The 21,532-nt window shown below is 54.5% G+C and overlaps 6 protein-coding genes across 6 annotated transcripts; 4 read left to right on the top strand and 2 right to left on the bottom strand.

Annotated features, from left to right (window-relative positions):
* Positions 1-2,473: 2,473 nt before the first annotated feature.
* On the top strand, positions 2,474-5,405 carry HER10_EVM0007706 (uncharacterized protein). Its single transcript, XM_035477252.1, has one exon. It carries the CDS (start codon positions 3,221-3,223, stop codon positions 5,375-5,377), a length of 2,157 nt encoding a protein of 718 aa, XP_035337386.1. The 5' UTR covers positions 2,474-3,220; the 3' UTR covers positions 5,378-5,405.
* Positions 5,406-5,906: 501 nt separating this feature from the next.
* On the top strand, positions 5,907-7,411 carry HER10_EVM0004467 (uncharacterized protein). Its single transcript, XM_035474111.1, has one exon. It carries the CDS (start codon positions 6,577-6,579, stop codon positions 7,159-7,161), a length of 585 nt encoding a protein of 194 aa, XP_035337130.1. The 5' UTR covers positions 5,907-6,576; the 3' UTR covers positions 7,162-7,411.
* A 38-nt stretch (positions 7,412-7,449) lies between these two features.
* Positions 7,450-11,390, bottom strand: HER10_EVM0004771 (uncharacterized protein). The gene is made up of 3 exons (XM_035474404.1): positions 9,087-11,390; positions 8,134-9,033; positions 7,450-8,077 (listed from the first exon to the last, which is right to left on the bottom strand). The coding sequence occupies exons 1-3, from the start codon at positions 9,780-9,782 to the stop codon at positions 7,976-7,978; spliced, it is 1,698 nt and encodes a 565-aa protein (XP_035337154.1). The 5' UTR covers positions 9,783-11,390; the 3' UTR covers positions 7,450-7,975.
* Positions 11,391-11,583: 193 nt separating this feature from the next.
* Positions 11,584-16,258, top strand: HER10_EVM0001439 (major facilitator superfamily transporter). Its single transcript, XM_035482861.1, has 2 exons — positions 11,584-15,296; positions 15,368-16,258. Exons 1-2 carry the CDS (start codon positions 14,342-14,344, stop codon positions 16,102-16,104), a joined length of 1,692 nt encoding a protein of 563 aa, XP_035336896.1. The 5' UTR covers positions 11,584-14,341; the 3' UTR covers positions 16,105-16,258.
* Positions 16,259-17,023: 765 nt separating this feature from the next.
* Positions 17,024-18,208, top strand: HER10_EVM0006465 (uncharacterized protein; the record flags this gene model as incomplete). Its single annotated transcript, XM_035476048.1, has 2 exons — positions 17,024-17,483; positions 17,553-18,208. The coding sequence occupies 2 exons, from the start codon at positions 17,024-17,026 to the stop codon at positions 18,206-18,208; spliced, it is 1,116 nt and encodes a 371-aa protein (XP_035337289.1).
* A 164-nt stretch (positions 18,209-18,372) lies between these two features.
* HER10_EVM0006148 (uncharacterized protein) lies at positions 18,373-21,388 on the bottom strand. Its single transcript, XM_035475741.1, has 3 exons — positions 20,435-21,388; positions 20,262-20,349; positions 18,373-20,203 (listed from the first exon to the last, which is right to left on the bottom strand). Exons 1-3 carry the CDS (start codon positions 20,639-20,641, stop codon positions 18,588-18,590), a joined length of 1,911 nt encoding a protein of 636 aa, XP_035337263.1. The 5' UTR covers positions 20,642-21,388; the 3' UTR covers positions 18,373-18,587.
* Positions 21,389-21,532: the final 144 nt, after the last annotated feature.

The raw sequence follows: 21,532 nt of genomic DNA, 5'->3' as shown, positions 1-21,532 counted from the left end.
CGATGTCTCAGCTCCGACTGTAAGTGTAATGCGAACCGCCAACCTCGAGGGACATTCAATGCAACGCGGACGGGCGGATGGCAGGGGGTTTAGAAGGACAGGGGAGTTTTTTTTCGCAGCAGGAGGGCAGAAGCTTGCCGGCCCAAGGTGCCATTCGTGAGGTCGGAAATAGAACGGCTAGCCTTCTAAGGCTGTCTTGTCTTGGCCCTGGCCTGGTAGAGTTTAGGTGTATTACTCGGTTCCTGACTCTCAACGGTCTTATCGGCAAGGTCAACCAAAGCCTGTTTTCCCAGAAAAGAAGTCAAAGAATGAAGAATTGAGCAGAGTGATTGGGGGGTGGAAGTTGTGCGGCAATCGCGCCTGGGGGAGACAGCAGAAGTCAAGTAAGACATGGCCTATGGGCCGTTCAGTGGCCTTGAAAAGGGCAGAAGAAAAGAGCAAACGTTTTCTTTGTTTGGAGCGGTCATGCTGGTTGGTTGACGAGAGTGGGAATGAGCAGTTGGCTCGCCCGATTCTTCTCAGAACAGCCAGGTTTTCCAACAACAGCTTGAAGGATCCAAGACCAACGGCAGCCCTCCGCAGGCGCCGCGGCCCCCAAACCGAGCTGCTAGTTCAGGGCACAAATATGAGATCCTGCAAGGGCCAGGAAGGTTAATAGTGTCTCTGTGTCTCTTGTCTCTGTCACGCCGTGTCTCTGGTGTTTGTGTTGTGCGTGGGTGTTTACCAGCATGTCAGGGACCAGAAAGATAGATAGAGAGAGCAGGGCGCCCTGGCAAGTTCAACTCAGTTTGGATGTCAGCTGGCGGGCAACAGTGGGGGCACTCTACCTTATGAGCGGCCGCTAAGAGCCCATGCCCAACTTATCCGCAACGCATCTGAACCTTGGTAAGGTGGTTAGCAACCGCACAACTTAGCCACCACAAATCAGCTGTGTTGGGCACTGGGCGGTATCGAACACGAACGCTTTGCTTCTTCATCACCGCCTTGGCCGGCGAGCCAGCCAACCAACATGAACTTGCCATGTACAATGGACGTCACCGGTCGATATTGTGCTTGCCCGTTTACGGCCGCCGGGGAAGAAGATGGGGAAAGACTAAGAGAAGCAGTCTTCAGCCCCCTCGTCAGCTTGGTCACGCCCGCTTGGCTTGTCTGACTAACAAACGGCGCATGAGAAGACTCTGCAGACTCGAGGACATCCACAAAGCCCATCTCAGCCTGTGATGGGTGAAGATTCTCTTCCTTTCTTCGAACGCATGCTGTTCCTGAAACAAGCCCCTCTCAATACTCACCCATTCCCACATCGCGTCAGCGGAATTACGCAGGAGAACGTGGCCTGGAGGCCAATGTCTCCATCTTCCAAGTTCCGAGTCGTATCCCCCGGCAGTATCGATTCGCGTCGTACCCCTCGTTCGGTACTAGAGGCTCTGCATCTTCTCGGCCTGCGTCCGGTGGACGCGGGTAATGCCGAATGATTGACACTGGCGAGCCTGGGGATTGCCTTGCCCCGTCAGTTCCCTACCTGGAATCTGGATTATTCGGGTTCAGGGCCCCTCGACGAGGCACTGATTTCCTGCAGCTTGTCCTAGAGGGCTGCGCTGCCCACACCAACTTGGAAGACACCTACGGGAATAGTCACTCGTTGGAAGCAGCGAGTCGCTGCTGTCTCAACTGCGGCCAAGCAAGTGCTTACCGGTCGCCGGTCGGTGATAGTGAGGTGAGACTCGGCACTTGAGGACATCCATCTGGAAGATCGTCATCGGTCAGCAGTTCGCTGGCAACCACCGACTTTTCATTCTCGAGATTGCGGCATGGCCGGTCAACCCCAGCTGCCCCAGGCGAGCAGGGCACGGCCCGGTTCCATGGCTTTCCTGGGAGCGAGCTGTCACCGTTTCGACGTTTTCCGCTGGCAATATGTCGTGCTCTCTGGGCACCAGCCGTTTTCCTTGTCGGGACGTTGAACAGCTTGCTAGGTATTTCTCCTACTTTCGTTACTTTCGAGCTTTCGCAAGACCCTCGGTCGTGGCTGGCAAGTAGGTGCCAGGGTGACGGGCCGGATTAGATCCAACTGGTTGCTCCTCTCTGCACGTCGCCGCCCGCGTCGTCGTACGGCGAGGACTTTTATCGAGTTGCATCTCGCTCTAGAATGCAGCTGACCGATGGTTTGTCGTTTAGTACGACGACCAGCTCCAATAGTAAGATGGAGCGAATCCTGCTGAATCCCGCGCTCTGCGCCGGCCACGATGTTCCATATTGTCTCGATGGCTTCGCTGTCAATCACTTCATAAGGCTGACTGCACGATGCTCGATGGGACTGGGGAGAGAAACAAGGAAGACGAGATTGAAGAGGGCGACAAGGTGTTCCAAACATAACAGCAAAGCAATATGGATTCATTTGTTCGCAACAATCACATATCTCACGCTGGAAGGGCCGGCGATGAACAGATGCGATGCCACCCTCCACTTGGGGCCGCCTACCACCCCAAGATCCCTCCGGAGAAGTCTTCCGCCCCCCCTCGAGAATAATTGTACTTTTGAAAGTCATAAAGGCCAGTAATAGCAACCGACAGACACAGCCAATGGCTGAATACCAAAATAACGGGAGCCGGGCAGCGAGCAACCCCCGGCCGGACTGACAAGACACGACTCTGCAGCCTCCGCTCTCACGCAGTTTGCCTGCACGACCAGACAGGGGCCAGGTTGGCTTTTTGCACCGCCGCAACATGCATACACAGCACCGCACCGCACCACACACACACACACACGACCACTTCCATTACCACCCTCCACCTGTCATTGTCCATGGGTAAGTAGATCTGCCCATCCCAAGCTGATAGTCTCCCTGACTAACACCCCCAATCCGACCATGATAGGTACTGTATTGGGTACGGGCACAATAATCAGCTGGTCCAAGATGGCCCCGACTCGCTTGCTTTTGTTTGTCCTACGCGCAGATCCAGAAGAACATACATACAAGCCAGTCCTCGGTCTCTACCCATGTCTCCAGATGGCATCCATTATTCCTTTCCCCTTTGTCCTTGGGCTCATTCCCCCGGTCATGGATCTCCTTCCCAGTCACGTCACTCGTTAAGGACTGCAAGATATTCCATCCCCTCCCCTCCCCTTTCGTATTATCATATATGGCATGTACTAGACGTGGTGAACCCATACTGTTCTTGAACTGCTGCATGAATTCCCTTTGTACGCCCAAGTATTCGACAGGATGTCTCGGTCGAGCTTTAGCATACGGAGGCTTATCTCACCTCGCCGCTCTCAGACGATAGATGAGCGCCGTCATTCCGGAGACTCTGTCGGAAGCGAGGATATTTCACTGTTCAAGTCTCGAAGGAAACCACAAAAATCAAAGTCTTGGGCGCCAATCAGGCGTCCATCCAACCCCAAGCCCAGAAGACCATCGAGGGAGGAGAGCCTCGTACGGAGAACACAAAGCATCAAGAGGATACCGACAGAGGGGCCATCTTGCCCACAGGGATCACCACATTCGTCGTTGAGTTCTTTGTGCAGTTGCGAGTGTTATACAGACACAGCCTCGACCAACACCAGCTATGGCACTCTTTGTTCCCCTCGACTCCAAGAGAGGCCCTCTCGATCGACGGCTCCGAAACGTCTCGCCGAACGTCGACACCTCTGCATTTCCCCTCTATCACCACCTCCTAGCAGAAAGCTCAGACCACTGTCGACAGAAGCGGTCATCAAGGCTCAAGAAGCTGGCGACATAGATCTATCAGAACACCCCGCGCTCAGAGAGACCATGACCCCTCCACCTACCCCAGAAGACGACGGCTTGGACCGCTGGTCCCTCAATGTCCAGCAGCTCATCAGAGAAACCGATGAAGCCTTCAAGGCTGTTGGAACAGCAATCGAAGAAGCGAAGATGGCCGTTTCAACTTTCCCGTCACATATCGAGACGGGCTCCGGGTCGACATCACCAACTCCCCCTAACATGGCGAAGCCTGACTCACCAAGCCTTCCACTGCTGGGTCTACAGTCTCGAAACAGCACCCCTGCGCTGCCTCCTCCATCGCTGAGCACCTCGGTCTCAGATGCTTCGAAGCCGAGGAGAAAAAAGTCAAAGAAATCAAAACGGGTCAAGATGAGATCCAAGAAGTCTGCCCGATGGCAGCTGGGAGAAGACGTAGCCGACATCCTCACCGGACAATTCTTCCGTAAAGTAGAGGTCGATGAGCTTCTTACACCGGATCGTCTCCATGCATTACGAGTGGAGAGGGAGTCTCAAGGACAGCCACGCCGATCGAGCGATACTCTGAGGACTGTAAGCACGGATGGAAGCGAGACGCCCGTTGAGCCCTTTCACCTCCAAGACCTCCTTTCTCGCATTGGAGCAGCTGGGGCAAAGACCTCCATCACGCCTTCTGAGGCCATGACTCCGCCCGAGCTTCTCGACGCAAGTGTACTACGAGACCTGCCCTTCAAGGAAAAGTCACCGCGGAGGAAGAAGCCTGTGTCCAAGGATGAATACGAGGCTGAGGACCCGACGCAGGCTGCTCCTCCTCCACCAGCAAAGAACCCGGCAAGATTTCTTCCTAGGCCGCAGGCACCGCTGTTACCGACGATTCCCGAAGTAGTCGTCACCACGCCCGACGTGGGAGGCCAATCAGCAAAACACAGCAACAGGCATGCACGAACATTCGCACCCGTTGACGAAGACGATTTCATCTTTTTCCAATCAACACCATTCACGTTCAATCATTCAGCCTTCAGACACGGCAACATACGTTTTCCCAAGTCAGAAGTCGTCAAGGGGCTGAAAATCGACCCCGATGATACGCTCGACTGGACGGCCTTCCAGATGGCCATCCTCGGCGGCGCGGGCGACCTCTTCTCAGACCCCGCAGATTTTTCGCAGATAACAGAGGCCGAAGAGATTTCCGACCTTACAGCGTGGTTCGATGGCTTCGGCTTCGATAGCCACGGTCGCCTGCTCACCAGCGACGCCGATGAGCCAACGAGCCGGCTGCAGCAAAGGTCCCGCGCGTCCACCGTGGACTGCTCACCAAAGTCCTTTGGCAGAGTCTCGCGGGACAGCGACCTGCCCATTCCTGTGAAGGCTGAGCACCCTACCGGGTTTTGGAACGAAGGCAACGTCAACGTGTCCAAGTTCCTGACGCAAGGGTGCAACATTCGGCGGTGGACGATGGAGGGCCAACAACAGCACCCCAAACGGCAGAACCGGGAGAGTATCGGGAGCCTGCCGCCTAGTCCGATGATGGACCTCGTCATGATGAGAGGTTCTGATGGGGAGCCCGAGGTTGTGCCTATGGGATACAATTTGGGACACGACCTCGGGGATTTCTTGCGATGGGAGGCGGAGAATGTCTATGCTACGGGCATTTACTGAGCGACATTTGCTGGCATGCAATCAGGTGTAGAGTAAAATTGAATACCTAGGTATCTAAAGTAGTATTGTAATGTTACAACCAACTTACCTTGTATGGCGTGTGAATTCCTCTCTCATCCTCTGTCTGTATCCCATGGAGACTGACATCTCCTTTGCCTGAGAGGATCACCAAAGTGAACCTCTGTCAAACAGGCACCAACAATTCAATATCGTAACGTCGCAGCGAGATGCATATTTCGAATCCCCTAGGGCTGACTTGCATACAGTTACAGTACCGCCCTTCTCCCACCTGCACAGGGGCCTGGGCGACATCCAACGCCGCCGAGCCCCCCGCCTGAGCCGGAACAGTGGACCCAGCTCACTGCAGCGAACGCCGGCCCCCCACCACCACCACGGATCGCCCCGGCTTGGGCCTTGACCCGCCTGAACCATCCATGGATGTTTTTTTTTTTTTTTACGCGCGCCGTCGCCTGTCCCGCCAGGGTCGCGCTGAACTTTAACAAAAGAGGAAACCCAACATCACAACGACTCTCGACTTGCATATCAGCTCCACGACATTTTCTCAGCTACAGAGAGAGAAACTACGCACCACCCCCACGAACCGGTTCACCGAGTTTACGTACTCCGTACTTCTGTACCTTGCATACCATCGCATCGCATCCCGTTGCAGATATCCGCCCCCGTCGTCGTCTTCAGCTGCAACCCCGTGCCGCGAACTCACTTGATACTTTGACGGACTCACCCGACGACGCTCACTCATCACTCACCACACACCCCACGACTCCAGGCTATCAATCATCGCTTCTGAACGAACTCTCATTCCTCCCGAATCCAACGCTCCCGAATTCTCAACCCCCGGGACGTCAATCTATTACCCTTCATCCCGCAGAAAGGATCGAGCCAGGCACCCCCCTCTTCTCTCCCCGCCAGGCTACAGCTCCATCATCCACCGGCCTCACATCACTCATCACATCTCATCACACACACGGCATCCTTAACCACCTCCCGCCCCCACAATCCCGCGCTCAATTCAAACGGGTGCCTGTCACTCACTCACTTACTCACTCGCGCATTCCTTCACCCACTGAATCGCCCCTTTGAACCCCCCCGCCTCATCGCACATCTCCGGCCAAAAAAAGGCCGCGCAGAAGAGAAGCAGTAAAAAACAACACCAGCCCCATCTCACACACACAAGAGTCATGCTCCGCCGCCCCGCAACAACCCTCGCCATAACGGCAGAGGATATCGCCTCCTACGAAGACCGCCGCGCCCGCGAGGCCATCGTCCGAGAAAGGCAGGTCCTCGTCCAGGCCCAGCAGCAGCAACAACACCAAGCCGCCCTCGCCGCCCAGCAGCAGCAGCTCCAGCAGCAGCGGATCATCCAGCAGCAACAGGCACAGCACCAGCAGCATCCCTTCTCGTCACCCGTACCGCAGCAGCAGCAGTCCTCGCCGCAGCATCCCCAGCAAAGGTACACGCAAGCTCAGATCCACCAGATGCAGCAGATGCAACGCCTCCAGCAACAACAACAGCAGCAGCAGCAACAGAGTCTAGTAGACGACGACAGCATGCTCACGGCGGACGTCGACGTCGACGACAGCTTGGAGTACGACGAGGTGCAGCAGCGGGAGCTGCTCAGGAGGCAGCAGGAGATGATGAGGGCGCAGAGGGGCCAGAGCGGGCGCGGCGGCGGCGGGGTGCAGACTACGCCTACGCCCGGGGATGGGGGCCGTGGGGGACGGACGAGGGAGGAGAGGATCGGTGTCGGGCGGCGTGGGAGGTGAGTGAGTGTTGCTCGAGAGTTGTGGTGAAGATGCCGTTGGAAGAGGCTGGTGGTGTACCGGTTCACTGTTGTTGGATAACAGAATGTTTGGCGTTTTGGGAATGCTATCTTCCCCACGGATACGCCTTGTATGTGGTTGGTCATGTCGGTTTACCTTGTCTCCTTTTTGAAGCTAGATCGAGGCAGGACTTGGAACGTCACGCGTGGGATAGTCTTGGGCAAAGTATTTCATCTGTAAAATTCTGAAGGTCAATCTCCTGGATGGTAACGAAAAGGTTGTTTATCCCTACGTCAAACTCATGCCAATCGTCGTGAAGTCGTGCCCAGTCATCTAAGTCCAACGCTTTCCTACCCTACGTAGCCCACCTAAGCCCAATAAAACAAGGAGAAATACAATGAGACCAAATCCTACGCTCCCCGCTTACATTTAACGAAATTGGAATAAACGAGACATGAAACGAGCGCTTGATGATGTAAAAGACACCCGCATGAACTCAAAAGACGGGGAAAAATAAAAATAACATCTGTCTTTAGGAAATCAACACCGCGCGGGAAGCAGAGCCTCCAGAGGCCGCCTCTCGGATGATGCACACCGTACCAAATGCAACTTTTGCCGTAACAGTCATATGTAGCAACGTGAGGGGAATTCTGTACAGTTTGCATAACTCAAGGAATGTAGCAGTCGCTGACGCTGGCGCTGTTAAAAAAATAATGTGATTCGAATGAAGGAGATGGAAAGTTGAAAGAATCGCTGGTCTCGTCTCGCTGTAGGAAGGAAATGACCGTTTCATCTCGTCTGTACGTGTTGTGCGATATCAAAAGGGCATGCTGAGCAAGGCGTCCGCCCCAGAAGATGACTGGACGCCAGATCTGCGGTCTCGCTCGATTTCTCGGGATGGAGAAGAGATGTCGTGCATCTAGGCATGCTCATTAGCAAATTTCCAGGGCTGCCGGGATAACTTTCACTACTTACATTGTAAAAAACATTGGCCTGCCTGATTCCGGCGACCTCTGCCAAATATTTGAGACGACCCCTCAGGAACCGTCTCTGTCTGGGAGTTGCAAAGTCGCTGCTGCAAGCCGTTACCATGGGCCACAAGACCATCAGTCCTGCAGCACCCTTCAAAGGGTCGTCTGGCTTGGTGTTGCCGCAGGGGAACTGAGCTACGACCACGCCGTAGCCATTCCACTTGCAGAAGAAAGGGGTCGAAGCGATGGTGTCTTCGATACGCAGGATGGCCGAGCGTTTCAGCTCTTCATACTCCTCTCCCATCCGGTAGTCGTCGGGGGACACAAGCCAGGCCATGCACCGCAGAATCGTTGTGGTGAGCATCAGATGGCAACACCATGTGGCGACATGCAAGATTGCGAGAGGCAAGTTGAAGAACCCGTACACAGGCCCCGGGAACGTTGGGGTCGTGTCGAGCTCGTCGTCCGATCGCTCCAGTATCCACTCCACTGTATCGACTTTCCACTGCGGGCTGGGATCGTTGTTGAGTTTGCGGAATTTGGCCTCCAACGCTTGAGCACGCTTGAGAGCATCGAGCACCTTTTGGATTGTCTCTGGCTTGCGATCACCCGCCCCAAGAACTCGGTCAACGTCTTGTCGAATTTGACTGCTCTGGATATCCATGCTGGCAATGGCGTGCTGCATACGACCACGGCATTCGTGATGCAGAAGCCATGTGAATTCGGATACTTCGGGAGAGTTTGGAAGACAGTGGATGGAGAGGCACTGATTCCGGGTAATTGCGAACATCTCTTCGCCTTCCGGTGTCTCGAGACCCTTTTGACCCCTTAGTTTGACAATGATTGCCGCACCCTTCATGTGGTTGGTGTACTCGGCGATAGAGTCTCGAGAAGACGTCAAAATCTTTCGCTTGTTAGCGTGAAGTCCTGTAAGAATGTTCACATCAACACACTCACCTCGTAGAAAGCCAGCATAAGCACGGCCCCAAGAGTTTGGTCATTCAACACCTCTCCTGGGTCCATTATAGCTTTGTTGACGGCCCGGACTGCCCTTAGATAGTGACCCTGAGCATGGAACAGAGCGGCACTGGCATTTACCGTACGGCGGCTGGCCAGCGCAGCCAGAGAGACAGCCTTGTAAGCTTGGGAAAGGCATTTGGAGACGTTCGTTCCGCTCAGGAACCGAGGGAGAAACCGGTAGTACCCTCGGGCCGTGGGAGTAAACGGGACAATAATGAATTCCGAGAGGAAGTAGCAAGAGGCCTGCTCATCCAGCGAATTGAACATGGACGCCGGAATGTCTTCGTCTTCTTCGGTCGAATCGTCGTCTTTGTGATAAGGAAAAGCGCCGGGATTCGAGTAATCGAACGTTTTGTATTTCGGACCAGCAACCGTCTTCAAGCACTGCTTGTTACAAACGGGCGCGATATCCTTGCCTTCTTCGTCAGAACTCTCTTCACCTCTAGACTTCTTGAACCTCTTGATGGTCGCTTGCGTTTCGTCGCGGATGTTGGCCTCGAACGGATCTCGGTAACCTGGACATTGCCGCCGCGACTTCTTGCATCTCATGCAAAATGGCTTCCCCTCATCACATTTGATCCTCCTGGCTCTGCATAGCTTGCAGCCGCCGGAGGGCTTTCCTGTGTTCACCATATTCGTATTGGGCAGTGTTGGTACTGCGAAGCAAGTCTGTAGAACAGAGTGCAGGAGGCTGTTCCGAAGGTGGGCTGTGAGGGGCCAAGCTCTTTTTCACGAGTTTTCGGAACAAAAGCATAAAATCCCGAGGCCAATTGTCGAGTCACAACAAGAGAAGACAACAGGGAGAGGTAGCGGGATGGAGGGGTAGAAGCTCCTATGTCATAGCGATGAACCACATATCCTTCATTGAATATGGATCTCTAAGGCTGAGCCAACATGCCGTATGCCTGCTCGGAGAAAGAACAGCGGAGGGGCTGGATCACCGATGGGACGCTCTACGAAACTCTGTGGTAGCAACTTGACGCGTTGGCAAATAGCAAGAGCTCAAAATGATCATTTAGTACCGCGCCGTTGGTGGAGGGCGATCTTGGTGGTCTTAGCATTGGGCAGCTTGTAGCCTATGCTGTCTGGTCTTTCGGAAGGTTTGTTTCATGCACCGCTAAGCCCTGACGATTCGTCGATGTTGGTGATCAAGGGTGGTCCCATCCGCTCGTGCGCACACTGTTTGAGACGGCAAACGAAATGTACCGTGAGAGGTGAACAACGGCTGGGATCCTTGTGTCGATCATGTAGGGAAGAACCCGGCTCTTCGGCAAGCCGGTCGATGGATGGCACCTCAGACAGGTGTCAGGGACTGTGTGTGCGTATGTGCTCTGCATCGTGGTAGTGGCCTTGTAGGGCACTTTCACCGACTGCCGTGCAAAAGGTTTGCGTGACGGGCCACTAGAAAGCCGTTAAGAGTACTGTCAATCTAAATAATCAAACGCAAATGGTTCATACCAAGAATTCGGCAAAGTCTGATCGCGATGACGCGCCGCCGTTAGTACTGATCATCACTGATTATGAGGCAAGGGTTCTTGCTCTGGCATCGTACACTCGGCTCCGACTCCAGCCCCAGAATGGAAGCAAGCCATTCAACGACAGATAGGCTGTCAGCACTGGACATGGCGGATCTTCGAACTCCGCGGGGCTGAGCACGTCAACCTGCGAGCGGTTTTACACTCTGCGGGATGCTGGCGGGCTAATTAGTCCGTCGATATCACGAAGCAGGTTCTTTCGGTCGACAGGGTTCCATTGCTGCTAACGAGTCGAAGGGCAGGCGTAGATCAGTGTTTGCTGAACCTTCAGTTCCGACGGCCTGGTTGTCGGGTGGCTGTCCACACACACGCGACAGTTGACGGCGCGAAGCAGATTTAGCCATTCGTCATCGTGGCTGATGGGATCGTTTCATCCGATCATGGGCATCCTAATGAGGAAATTCTGTCGTGGTTGTCGGGCTTCACGACGTAGAGTCGAAAGCCCTGTTGACTCCAGTGATGGAAACAGACTCGAATCGAAATCGTGAAGTCCGTGAAATGACACAGAAATCCGCTCGGCATCTTGCGGAGTGATCCAGTCTGAGTAGCGCCGTGATATGTAGCCGACGCGTCCCGATCCACACGAGTACGTCCACTTGATATGTCGAAAACGATCACGGCGATGCCCGAAAGAGGTTAATCCCGGGCTCTCAATTCCAGGAGAGATTTGACACTCGTGTCGTTGTTATTGTTGTTTTGTTTTCCTTTTCTTTTTGGATGTCTTGGGCAAGTAAGGGTGTATGTTGATGGGAAGGTGTATGTATGTACATAGTACCAAGCTGCTTACATAAACTGGACTAATGGAAGCGAGGATCGTCCATTTGCTGCTTTCTTGTCTTCAGTGGATCCTTACAATGATCTTAGGATCTACCAGTTCTCCACTTCCAACGTCGGGGAGGTGGCGAGCTTATTTCTGACTTCAACAAGCTGTCACCTTTCGTCCATCTCAATCGTCGGCGTGGGTCGCTGACTTACTCTAACGGCATACAAGGATGGCCGTACAGATTGACATGCATCAGAATACGCACTGATGCCGCAACACTCTCAATCCCGTATCCCGAATCCCCCCGCTGTCAACTTGCCTATGCCGTTTGACATCTGTACGCTACGAGTTTCTTGTTCGAGGGTCCGAGGGCGGGTCTCCAGCGCGCTACTTCTTTCATCAACCAGGTATAGCGAGAATCTTTTGCTAATTTGATCCAATTGAAGGGCAAACTATCAAAGCGCTGAGTGGGATGGGCTTGATGTGCACGAAAACACGATAGAAATTGTCTAGCTGCGTTGCAACACAACATGAGTCTTGAACGAGTGTGATCAAGATCCGCGAGTCCAGACAGCTGCGGTCTGAAGGTTCACACATCAATGGTACCTCGACACCAAGGCAACTGTCAAATTCGTTCCAAAGAACTCGAACCTGAACGACCCGCCGGCGGGGTTCAAGGTCCTGGGGGCCCAAATCCTTCTTTCGGCTGTCATTGTCAATCTGTCAGAGTCGTGGAGGCTTCCGAGAATGCGCAAGGTCACTAGGACTGCCTGAGCCTAGGGACCCATGGCGGGCTTCTCCGGCTTCCCATGTCACGGCATCCTGTTCAACGAGGATTCTGGCGCATGTTCTCAATCAGAAATTTGTGTTGATGGAAGAAAACCGAGCATCTCGGTCCAGAACTGCACACTTCCATCGCCTAGTCAAAGTTCGACAAAGGTAGCGCAGAGTGAGCTCCAAGCGAGAATTGCTACTCCTGGAAGCCGATATATGGGAGGGTGGGCAGATCTTTCTCGAGTCAAACTTCGGGACTTGCCTAATGGACTTGACTTGCTAGAACGCCGCCGGGATGCGCGGAGAATTTCTCGCCCACAGGCCAACTTCCCCTCTGACAAGTTTGACACTTAGTTTTGCCCATCGATACCTCTGTGGCTCTCGGCAGATTTGTCTTTGATTATACTTTTCATAAATCAGACGATCCTGCTAGAATCTCACCAACGAGGCGGCCAAACACAAGATCTGGAGAAACATGCCAGTTCATCGAGAAGTCCATGTGCGGCAGTGGGGCGGGCGAACTGATATCTCTTTCGAATTAAACGGCATTCGCCTGCTTAACACCATGAAAACATACTGTCGCTCTCACCATTACCCTGCTTACATTCAAGGAGTGTTACTCATCAGGTCCCAAGGCTCTCAAGAACGTCCTGCTAGTCAGGCCAGGCCGTTTGGACGTTGGGCAAAATTCACAGCAGGCGCTCACCATTCCAGCCCTTCGGCTAAGCGGCTGTCTTGAAATCTAGTTGGCAGGGCAATCCCATTGACTTTCCGGACAAGCGGGCCTTGACGCCGCTCCGAAAGCGACTTTTTGAGAACTCCTGTCAATTCTGAAGCTTTGAGAAATGCCGTCACGGTATGACTTGAGCAAGAGTAGCCTCTGTTATTCAGTCACTCCATCAGACAACCTGAGAAGACGACACATTATATCTGGTGAACTATTCAAGTCCCCGCTCGGTGAATTTCCCTTGTCCCTGAAAAGCCCGAGCTGGACGCCTTGATGCAAATGCCCATTCCTGATCTGGCAGACCAATCACCTTTGGCCATTGTACCGCCTCGGAGATAGCCGGTCACAAGCCGGGCGTGTACTTGCTTGAAAGTCATCTGGGCGTAGAAGATCAGGAGATACATCAGCACCGCCCGAGCTCTCCTTCGCCCAAAACACCGACGTGACCAGATTGTAAAATGCTGAGGGTAAGAGTCGGGTGAATCCGGAAACGGGAACGATCAAGCAAGCCCGACTTACCAGAGCGAGGACCCGACAGTGTATTGTCCAAGATGCTGCTCAGGATGTTTAGAGGAGTAATATGGCATCACTCACAATGGCGCAGGCCGCTAATTGTTTGCAGATCTTGTCCTGTCCGTAAATGGTTCCAACTTATACCTCCTGACCATCATCTGGCATTTTCTCTCCTTCTCGCAATCGTTTACTAAGGTATGCGTAGGGGGAACTAACCGCATCACGACTTTAAGGTGATGGCCAGTGCATCGGATCCTTCAGCCGGGTTAGGCCCCACAACACCCCGAACGTTATGCCGGTCAGCCTCCCGCTCCCTTCGGCATAATATTTCGGCCGACTCACCTGCTACAGCACGTACGAACCAACGAAAATTGCGCTAACAACATCACACCCGTTTCTAAGCCGGTGCTTAATCCGGTCGTACGAACCCAGCCGGACTACTCTCATGCCCTGCACTTTTGCGGACTTGGCTCCCTCGGCGGCGGAGAAATCATGACTTGCTCGGACTTTGTGTGGATGGTGAATCAGTACAAACGTAATGATAGGCCGGCCGGCTCGCACTCGGTCGTCCATGATGCCATTCACGGCGCCCTACCAACGTGGCCTCGACGGTGGTTGAGCCGCACCGGCGTAAGGCTTCCCAACGGAGCGGGCCTGTTGGGTGAAATTTCACTTATGACCAATTTAGCCTTGGCTTGGGCACATTGAATGTCATATAAGGCTATGGGAATGGCCCTTGACTGATTCACAATATCAGTTCAAGAGAACTCATCTTGTTGATCACAGTCCAATAAGAAGATATACAACTGGCTAAGCACAAGTCAGGTCCAGTTTTGACCCTTTTGGACCTCCTATCTCGAACATAATCACACTTCTCCGAATGTCTACTACACAAACAGAAACACCAGCAGTGGTGCTGGAAAAACAAACCACCCAAATCGACCAAAATGGCAAGGTCGTCTTCAAACCCTCACGGGAGTTCCTCCTCGCCTTCAGCGCCCTCTGCGCCATCGCCTTAGCCGTCGCCTTTGACGCAACAACCCTCTCCGTCGCCCTCCCGACAATGAGCGTCGCCCTCGGCGGAACCGCCCTCGAGGCCTTTTGGTCCGGCACGAGCTTCCTCCTCGCGAGCACGGTGCTACAGCCCACCGTCGCCGGGCTCAGCAGTATCTTTGGGCGCAAGGCCCTCGTGTACGTCTCGGCACTGCTCTTCGCCGCGGGCTCCATCGTCGGCGCCCTCGCCAACAACTTCCACGTCGTCATCGCGGGGCGGACCATTCAGGGCGTGGGCGGCGGCGGGATCCTCGCCCTCACGGAGGTCATCATCACGGATCTCGTCCCGCTCGCGGTGCGGGGCCAGTGGTTTTCGCTCCTGTCGGCCGTTTGGTCCGTGGGTACGGTCACGGGGCCGCTGATCGGCGCCGGCTTCGCGCAGAATATCTCATGGAGATGGATCTTTTGGATCAATCTTCCAATCATCGCCATCGGCGCGGTCATGATCTTCTTCTTCCTCAAGCAGGCCAAGGTGCCCGGCCACATTGGGACCAAGCTCAAGAAGTTTGACTGGCTCGGGAGCTTCTTGTTCACGGCGGGCTCGACGAGTTTCCTGTTTGGCATCTCGACGGGCGGTGTCATGTATGAGTGGGCCTCCTTCAGGTGTCTGCTGCCGATGATTCTGGGCGTTTTCATTCTTGTGGCCTTTGGGTTCTGGGAGCTGAAGTTTGCGCCGGTGCCCATGATCGACAAGGGCATCTTCAACAACTGGACCATGGTCGCCAACTACATCATGACCGTTTTCCATGGCATGATCCTCTGGTCGATTCTCTACTTCCTTGGTGAGCAACCCCCCTTCCCCTATCTCTACCCCTTTCCATAGGACGTCCCCAAGCTTACTTCTCTTTCGCAGTCCTCTACTACCAAGCCGTCAAGGACTACTCCGTCGTCGTCTCCGCCGTCGCCGCCCTCCCAGAAAGTCTCACAGTCGCACCCTCCGCCATGGCCGTCGGCCTCATCGCCGGCGTCACGGGTCGGTACCGCTGGTCCCTCTGGGCCGGCTGGGTCATGATAACCTTTGGCGCCGGCCTCATGTGCCTCATGCGGCCCGACACCTCCGTCCCCGCCTGGATCTGGCTCAACATTCCCATCGGCCTCGGCACGGGCATGCTCTTCCCGGCCATGGCACTCTCGATCCAGGCCGCCTGCGAACCGGCCCTTAACGGGCAAGCCGCCGCCTTTTATTCTTTCTTGCGCACATTTGGACAATCTGTCGGCGTCGCCGTCTCAGGCGTCATTTTCCAGAATGCGTTCCGCAACAGGCTGCTCGATATCCCTTCGCTAGCGGACGTTGCGGAGGAATACTCGCGCGACGCGACGATTGTGGTCGAGGTGATCAAGAGAATGCCAAAGGGCGATGCGATGAGAGCGGACCTGGTGGAGGCGTATTGCGATGCGCTGCGGGCGATTTGGATCAGCTTGATTGCGTTTGGCGGGTTCTGCATGCTCATCAGCGTGACGGTCAAGAAGTACAGCTTGGAACAGGAGCACGTCACAGACCAGAGATTGGTCACGAGCGACGACACGAGTAAGGAGGACGAGGAGAGCCAGGGAGGGGATTTGGAAAGGGGGCAGAAGGTGAGATGTTAAATGAGTTGATTCTCGAGCCGCAAGACGTGCGAGAAAATTCCCTAGACGGGTTCTATCAGTTTCAGAGCTGGACATCGCCTCTCCTTTCACTTACATATCCTCCATGAGGATTAAACATTAGACGTCATAAGCGGCTGGATCTTGGATATCGGAATTCTAGGGATTTGGTTATGGCCTTGGTGTCTCTAGAGAGGACATACTTCAGGATTTTCTTATAGTTCTCTTACTTAATGACTAATGATAGAGTTAGCAGAAGCATTCTGCCTTAAATTCATCCCAAGATACTACCTTCCAAGTCTTTGAGCGCTGCCTTGAACACAATGGACCCGCGGCCCTCAATGGTGAGAAGTCTCTCAGGCGCAAAAGGAGGGCCTGTATTCAATCTTGTGCCCTATTCCTCCTTCCACCAGTTTTACCCCCCCCAAACTTCTTCTCCTTTTACTCTGGCCTTTGACCGCTCTCTTTTCCACCTTAAAAAGAGGCAAATGGTGATTCAGACTAACTTGAAGGTGAACTAGTTGCATCGAGGGTAAAACGACAAAGTGTGATTCACTGCGGCCCTTCTTTCACCTTATTCTTGGTCAGCCAGTCTTTTCCGAATCCAAGGTCAGTCGTTTCCAGGTGTGGAAAGAAGTATTATTTCCAAAAAAGGAAGTAGCTCAAAACTTCCAGATTTTGCCAGCCTTCACCTCAGCCTTTGCTCACGATAGCTTCACCTTGTTCACCTTGCCCACTTCCGCAAACAAAGAAACACTTTACCTACGAAACGTTCTGTAAAACAAAATACAGGGTCAGCATACCAAACAAGGCAGTCGAAGCCAAGAGAACAAGAGAAAAAAAAAGTGTTTCGATTCACCAAACAGGACCCCCCTCGACCCTTGACAAGAGCACTGCGATCTACGTGTACCAATAGCCCGAGATGTGTCGCCACGTCTACAAATACTACACGGCCTGCGGCTGCGTCCTCAACGCCCTGTTCTACCACAAGTGTGCCCACGGCTCGGCCTCGCCCCTCTGCAAGGAGGAAGACGGCATCGTCACTCGTGAAGGCGAGACGTGCCCCTACCACACCCGCGTCGCCCGCCGCCAAGCCCGCAGTCGCCGCCGAACCAACAAAGGAGGAGGATCTCAAGACTCGGAGAAGAAAATCCGCACGTCCATCGAGAATCCCGCCACCTTCACCGGCGCAGGCAAGAATAGCACCCCCACGAAGCTTGAGGACCGTCACAAGCTAGGCGACTTCAACGTCTTCATCAAAGACATTGACACATTCCTGAAGAAACTCGCAGAGCGTGAGAATGGTATTCACACCAAGTCTCAGACCGAGACCCAGACTGAGCCCCAGTCTCAGCTTGCGCAAAAGTCGAAGAAGCAAGAGGGTAAGAACAGCCAGCAGCTCAAAGACAGAAAAGTAAGTCGCGAGCTCTCCCCCCTCGCCGGCTGCTCAGACTGGACCGACGACGACGAGAATGATAACGCCATCGCCCGGCGCAAGAGGCGCGACCGCCTTAAGAAGGAGTTCCGCGCCCTCGTCCGCGAAAATGAGAAGAACAAAGAGCTCTTCGACGCGAGCGACGTCTTCATGAGCTCCGACTGTGGCGATGACGACGACGCCTCCGACAGCAGCAGCGAGTCGGACCCCGGCGATGCGTATCCTTCGCCGATGAGCATGAGCCCGCACCCTGGCAATTATGGCGACGTCTCCGAGGGCGACGAGTCGTCGGATGCGGGTGATGGTCGCCCTTCGTCATCGAGCCTGCACCCTGACCATGGACATGTCAGCGACCTCTCTGAGACCAGCAACGATTCGAACCATGGTAATACGCAGTCCTCGATTTCAGGCTCGGTTCATCACAGTGAACCCCTTCCGGCGTTTCTCTCGTGGGACAGGCTTCCCGAGAACTCTGAGGACATGAAGGCGGACGAAGAGATTGAGTATGAGGCTGAAGATGAGCCTGACTATGACAGTCACGACTCGGATATGCCCGATGCCGATAAGGACGATGAAGACTACGTTCCGGAGCCTACCTGGCCTCCCACTGGTGTTGAGTGGACCTCCAAGCTCAAGTACATGACTGGAATCCCCCGTCGCAACTATCGATGATTGGAACGGAAAGGTATCTGATCTGAAGGGCTTTTATTGACTGAAGAAACTGAAGTGGCTTGGAGATGAAGGGAGTGATGATGAAGGGATGGCATTGGGAAGGCAGTGGAAATAACGTCAAAATGGCATAGGCGTCTTGTATGTGTACCTAAGCTGTCACCTGTGTTGATCAACCAGAAAGATGTTACAAATCGCGAGCCGATGTAGTGATATCATGTCTCATTGCCCTGTGTGCACTCTTTCGATAGAGGAGCCAGGTGTACGTACATACGTGGAAGTGGAAATGCCGTTATGCCCCAGCTGAATTACCCATCCGAAATTCAAAACCCTCCAAATCGCTCAAAATAACCCGCTAAACCCAGTGCGCCACATGATGGGATTAGTTCCGAATCGGCGGAGCTGGGTATTGTCGCCCCCCAACGCCAGAGATGACCGGGCTTCCTCCGCGCTCTCTCCACCGCTTTCTATCTCTATCGTCTCTCAGTTCCCGATCGCGGGGATCTCGAGGATCCCATGGAGGCTCAGGCCTTCCTCGCATGCGGTCCACATCCGCATGACTACTCGTTCGGCGTGTCGCTTCAGGCCGCACGACCGGCCGTTCCCTTCGCTTGCGAGCCTCCATTTCTTCTTGTCTCTCCCAGTTCACGACGCGGTCACGGTCGCGCTCGCGCTCTTGGTCTCTGTCACGGTCCCTCTCTCTTTCTCTTTCGCGTCTACGGTCCCGCTCTCGACCGCGATCTCTCTCTCTAGCTCTCTCCCTTTCCCGTTGCTCTCTTTCTTCCAATTCCCTACGTTCTCGGGCTTTGAATCGGCGGCGGCGCTCTTCTTCCGAGTCCGAAGCTTCCGACTCCTCTGATGCAATATCAGGCCAACTGCGGTTGAGCCTAGAAGAAGGCAAGTGCTCTCGGCTTCGGCGGGATGGTGGATCGCTTCGACGACCCGAGGTGCTTCGATGTCTTTCTGGTGACCGTCCAGTGGGAAGAATGGAGGCCACTTTCTCGCTGATTTTTTCCCTGATGCCATCTACGACTGGTATACTACGACGCCTTGCATCCTCTGGTCTTAACTCCGCACGATGTACACGAGTGACAGGTGGCGGCTGAGGTACCGAGGGAGCGCCCATACGACGGAAACCGGGTGGTGGCGGCTCATTTGAATGATGTGTATGAGGGCGACGTTTAGATCGCGGACTCGCCGCGTCCTCGGAATCAGACGTTGAGGACGAAGAATAGTGTCGAGGTTGGCTGTGTCGGCGGGGTTGCATGGGCGGTCGATTGGGGTGCAAGTGCTCAGGGTTGGCGTGCGGATCCTGTGGAGGAGACGGGTAGTCAGAAAAGCTACGGCGTCGACGGTCGTCAGGAGAGTTCTGTCCTCGGAATCGATCTTGGTCTGGGGTCCTCTGGGGAATGTTGAGGCGAGATGGGGGGTACCGATTCGCGGCGTGACCCCCAGGAACATGGCTGTAAGCAACTGGTGGTCGGCCTGGCGGAACGAAGTAGTCTGCCTGAGGACCACGAGGCGGAGGTGAGGGCTTCGGTGATCCCTTGGGCGGATAGGGATTTCGGACGTGCACGTATGCCGCCTTCACTCTCGGCTCGTCTCTTTCTGCTGGGCGAGCAGGGGCAGTCTTTGGTGATGCCGGCTCCTCGTCTGGCACTGCTGCCTTCCTCAGTTTTTCAGCGCATTTCTTGTGCCATTTCTCGATTCCGGCGTCTGGCTCGCTGGGCAGAGCATCTGCGGGTAGATCTGGGGGGAAAGGTTCGCCCGTCTCGGGATGCTTCAGGTTCCAGCTTTTGACGGCCTGCTGGATGAAAGGTACGTGTTCCTCGGGGCTCAGCAGTATCTCGATCGACTCCCATCGAACGAAGCCACGAAGGGTCAAGGCTGGGACGGAAGGAGCGTCGAAGTCGTTGTCGGAGGGCTGCATGGAGTGCTGGCAGCCGGTTACCTGCCAAATGTAGGATATGGCGGGAAATGGCATATCGACAAATAGGGCTATGGCGACGAGCCGTCAGCATGAAGTGCCTTGCACGGGGTGATCATTCTGGCTTACAGTCATAATTACCACCAACGGCCTTATAGAAGGCTGCCAGCTTTTGAGGGGTCAAGGCTTGAACATGTCTATCGCCAATATCGCGAATCTATAGACAGGCGGGGTTCAGTTAGTATTTGGCCATGGGTGGGTGGAAGCGAGGTGGAGGAAGCCAGGGTTTGTCGCGGACGTACAATGTGTTGGGCGATAGCGCGAAGGAGAGCATCGAGAATCGGGGTTGGAGCCTTGTCTGGGCCGAACAGATAACCATAAGGGGAGGATGGCTTTGGATCGGGGTTCTGAGCCTGTGTCTGGGCCTGCGGTTGAGGTTGCGGCTGAGGTTGAGGATGAGAATGAGCAGAGGACTCTTTGGAGTCGGCCTCTGCGGTCGCCGTCGCCATTCGGGGCCGAAGTCTACATCAACGGTGCGTTTTTGTGGGTAGGAATGTCCCGGGACAAAAGTGTGGAGATTGGACGGGATGGAGAAATATAACGGTTTTGGTGGCGTGTGCTGCTGACAAGCAAAGGGCTTTGGCTTCGCAGGCAGTGGCTGGAACGAGCTGGCGTTAGGATTATGGACGATTTGGAGCGCAAGTTATCGTCCAGTTCGGTTGATGTTGAAAGGCTCGAGAAGAGTTCAGGTTGCTAGCGTAAGACTGCGAGCGCGGGCAAGGTTGAGTTGAGGGTTTAACGGCTACTAATAACTCAAGGTACTTTGGGTGCGGGCCGCCGCCACAGCATCGTCATACGAGAGTGAAAGAGAGAGATGCGAGGCAGAAGTAGGCTGAAGCCAAGCCGTGAGTCAAAGCCGGATGGATACGTGCGGATGCAAGTCGAGGCTGGTAGGCGCAGGATGAGGACTCGGTCAATATGCGCGCCAGAGGAGCGAGAGGGTGCGCGCGAGTGCAGCCGGTGGCAGGAGAGAAATATCCGGGTCGAGGACTAGTGGGTGTGAAGCGTGGATGAAGGGGATGAATGTGTGTAAGAAACACAGTCCAAGGTCGAGCGAGAGTCGAAAGCGACGACGGGAGAGTGCGGTGCAGCTGGTTGATGGAGGATTGGGCGGGCAGCGAGCTGATGATGTAACTAAAGTACTCGGACTGCAACATGAGGTGGGCAGGGTACTTGGGCCTTGTTGTTGCTGGGGGGGTTGGAGGGGTCAAAGACGCACGCACGATGGGACGGATGGGCATTTTTTGGGGGTTCAAGGTCGCCGCCGCTCTGGGGCTTTAGGTACATTGTTTTTGTGGTGAGATGGAACGGGGACCGGGGGGGAAGGAAGGAAGGGACTC

This window comes from Colletotrichum scovillei (genome assembly GCF_011075155.1).
Source record: "Colletotrichum scovillei strain TJNH1 chromosome Unknown Contig00002, whole genome shotgun sequence".
In the NCBI taxonomy this organism is placed as follows: Eukaryota; Fungi; Ascomycota; class Sordariomycetes; order Glomerellales; family Glomerellaceae; genus Colletotrichum; species Colletotrichum scovillei.
The sequence above is the reverse complement of the archived record's forward strand: the minus strand, read 5'-3'. Positions and strand labels throughout refer to the sequence as shown.

Bases quoted from the DNA above. Each gene is read 5' to 3' on its own strand.
- HER10_EVM0007706 (XM_035477252.1), top strand. From the start codon at position 3,221: ATGTCTCGGTCGAGCTTTAGCATACGGAGGCTTATCTCACCTCGCCGC.
- HER10_EVM0004467 (XM_035474111.1), top strand. From the start codon at position 6,577: ATGCTCCGCCGCCCCGCAACAACCCTCGCCATAACGGCAGAGGATATC.
- HER10_EVM0004771 (XM_035474404.1), bottom strand. From the start codon at position 9,782: ATGGTGAACACAGGAAAGCCCTCCGGCGGCTGCAAGCTATGCAGAGCC. The intron at 9,034-9,086 runs GTGAGTGTGTTG...AACAAGCGAAAG, and splicing joins TTATGCTGGCTTTCTACGAG to ATTTTGACGTCTTCTCGAGA. The intron at 8,078-8,133 runs GTAAGTAGTGAA...GAGCATGCCTAG, and splicing joins AGGCCAATGTTTTTTACAAT to ATGCACGACATCTCTTCTCC.
- HER10_EVM0001439 (XM_035482861.1), top strand. From the start codon at position 14,342: ATGTCTACTACACAAACAGAAACACCAGCAGTGGTGCTGGAAAAACAA. The intron at 15,297-15,367 runs GTGAGCAACCCC...TCTCTTTCGCAG, and splicing joins GTCGATTCTCTACTTCCTTG to TCCTCTACTACCAAGCCGTC.
- HER10_EVM0006148 (XM_035475741.1), bottom strand. From the start codon at position 20,641: ATGGCGACGGCGACCGCAGAGGCCGACTCCAAAGAGTCCTCTGCTCAT. The intron at 20,350-20,434 runs GTACGTCCGCGA...GCCTGTCTATAG, and splicing joins GCGCTATCGCCCAACACATT to ATTCGCGATATTGGCGATAG. The intron at 20,204-20,261 runs GTAAGCCAGAAT...TCGTCGCCATAG, and splicing joins CGTTGGTGGTAATTATGACT to CCCTATTTGTCGATATGCCA.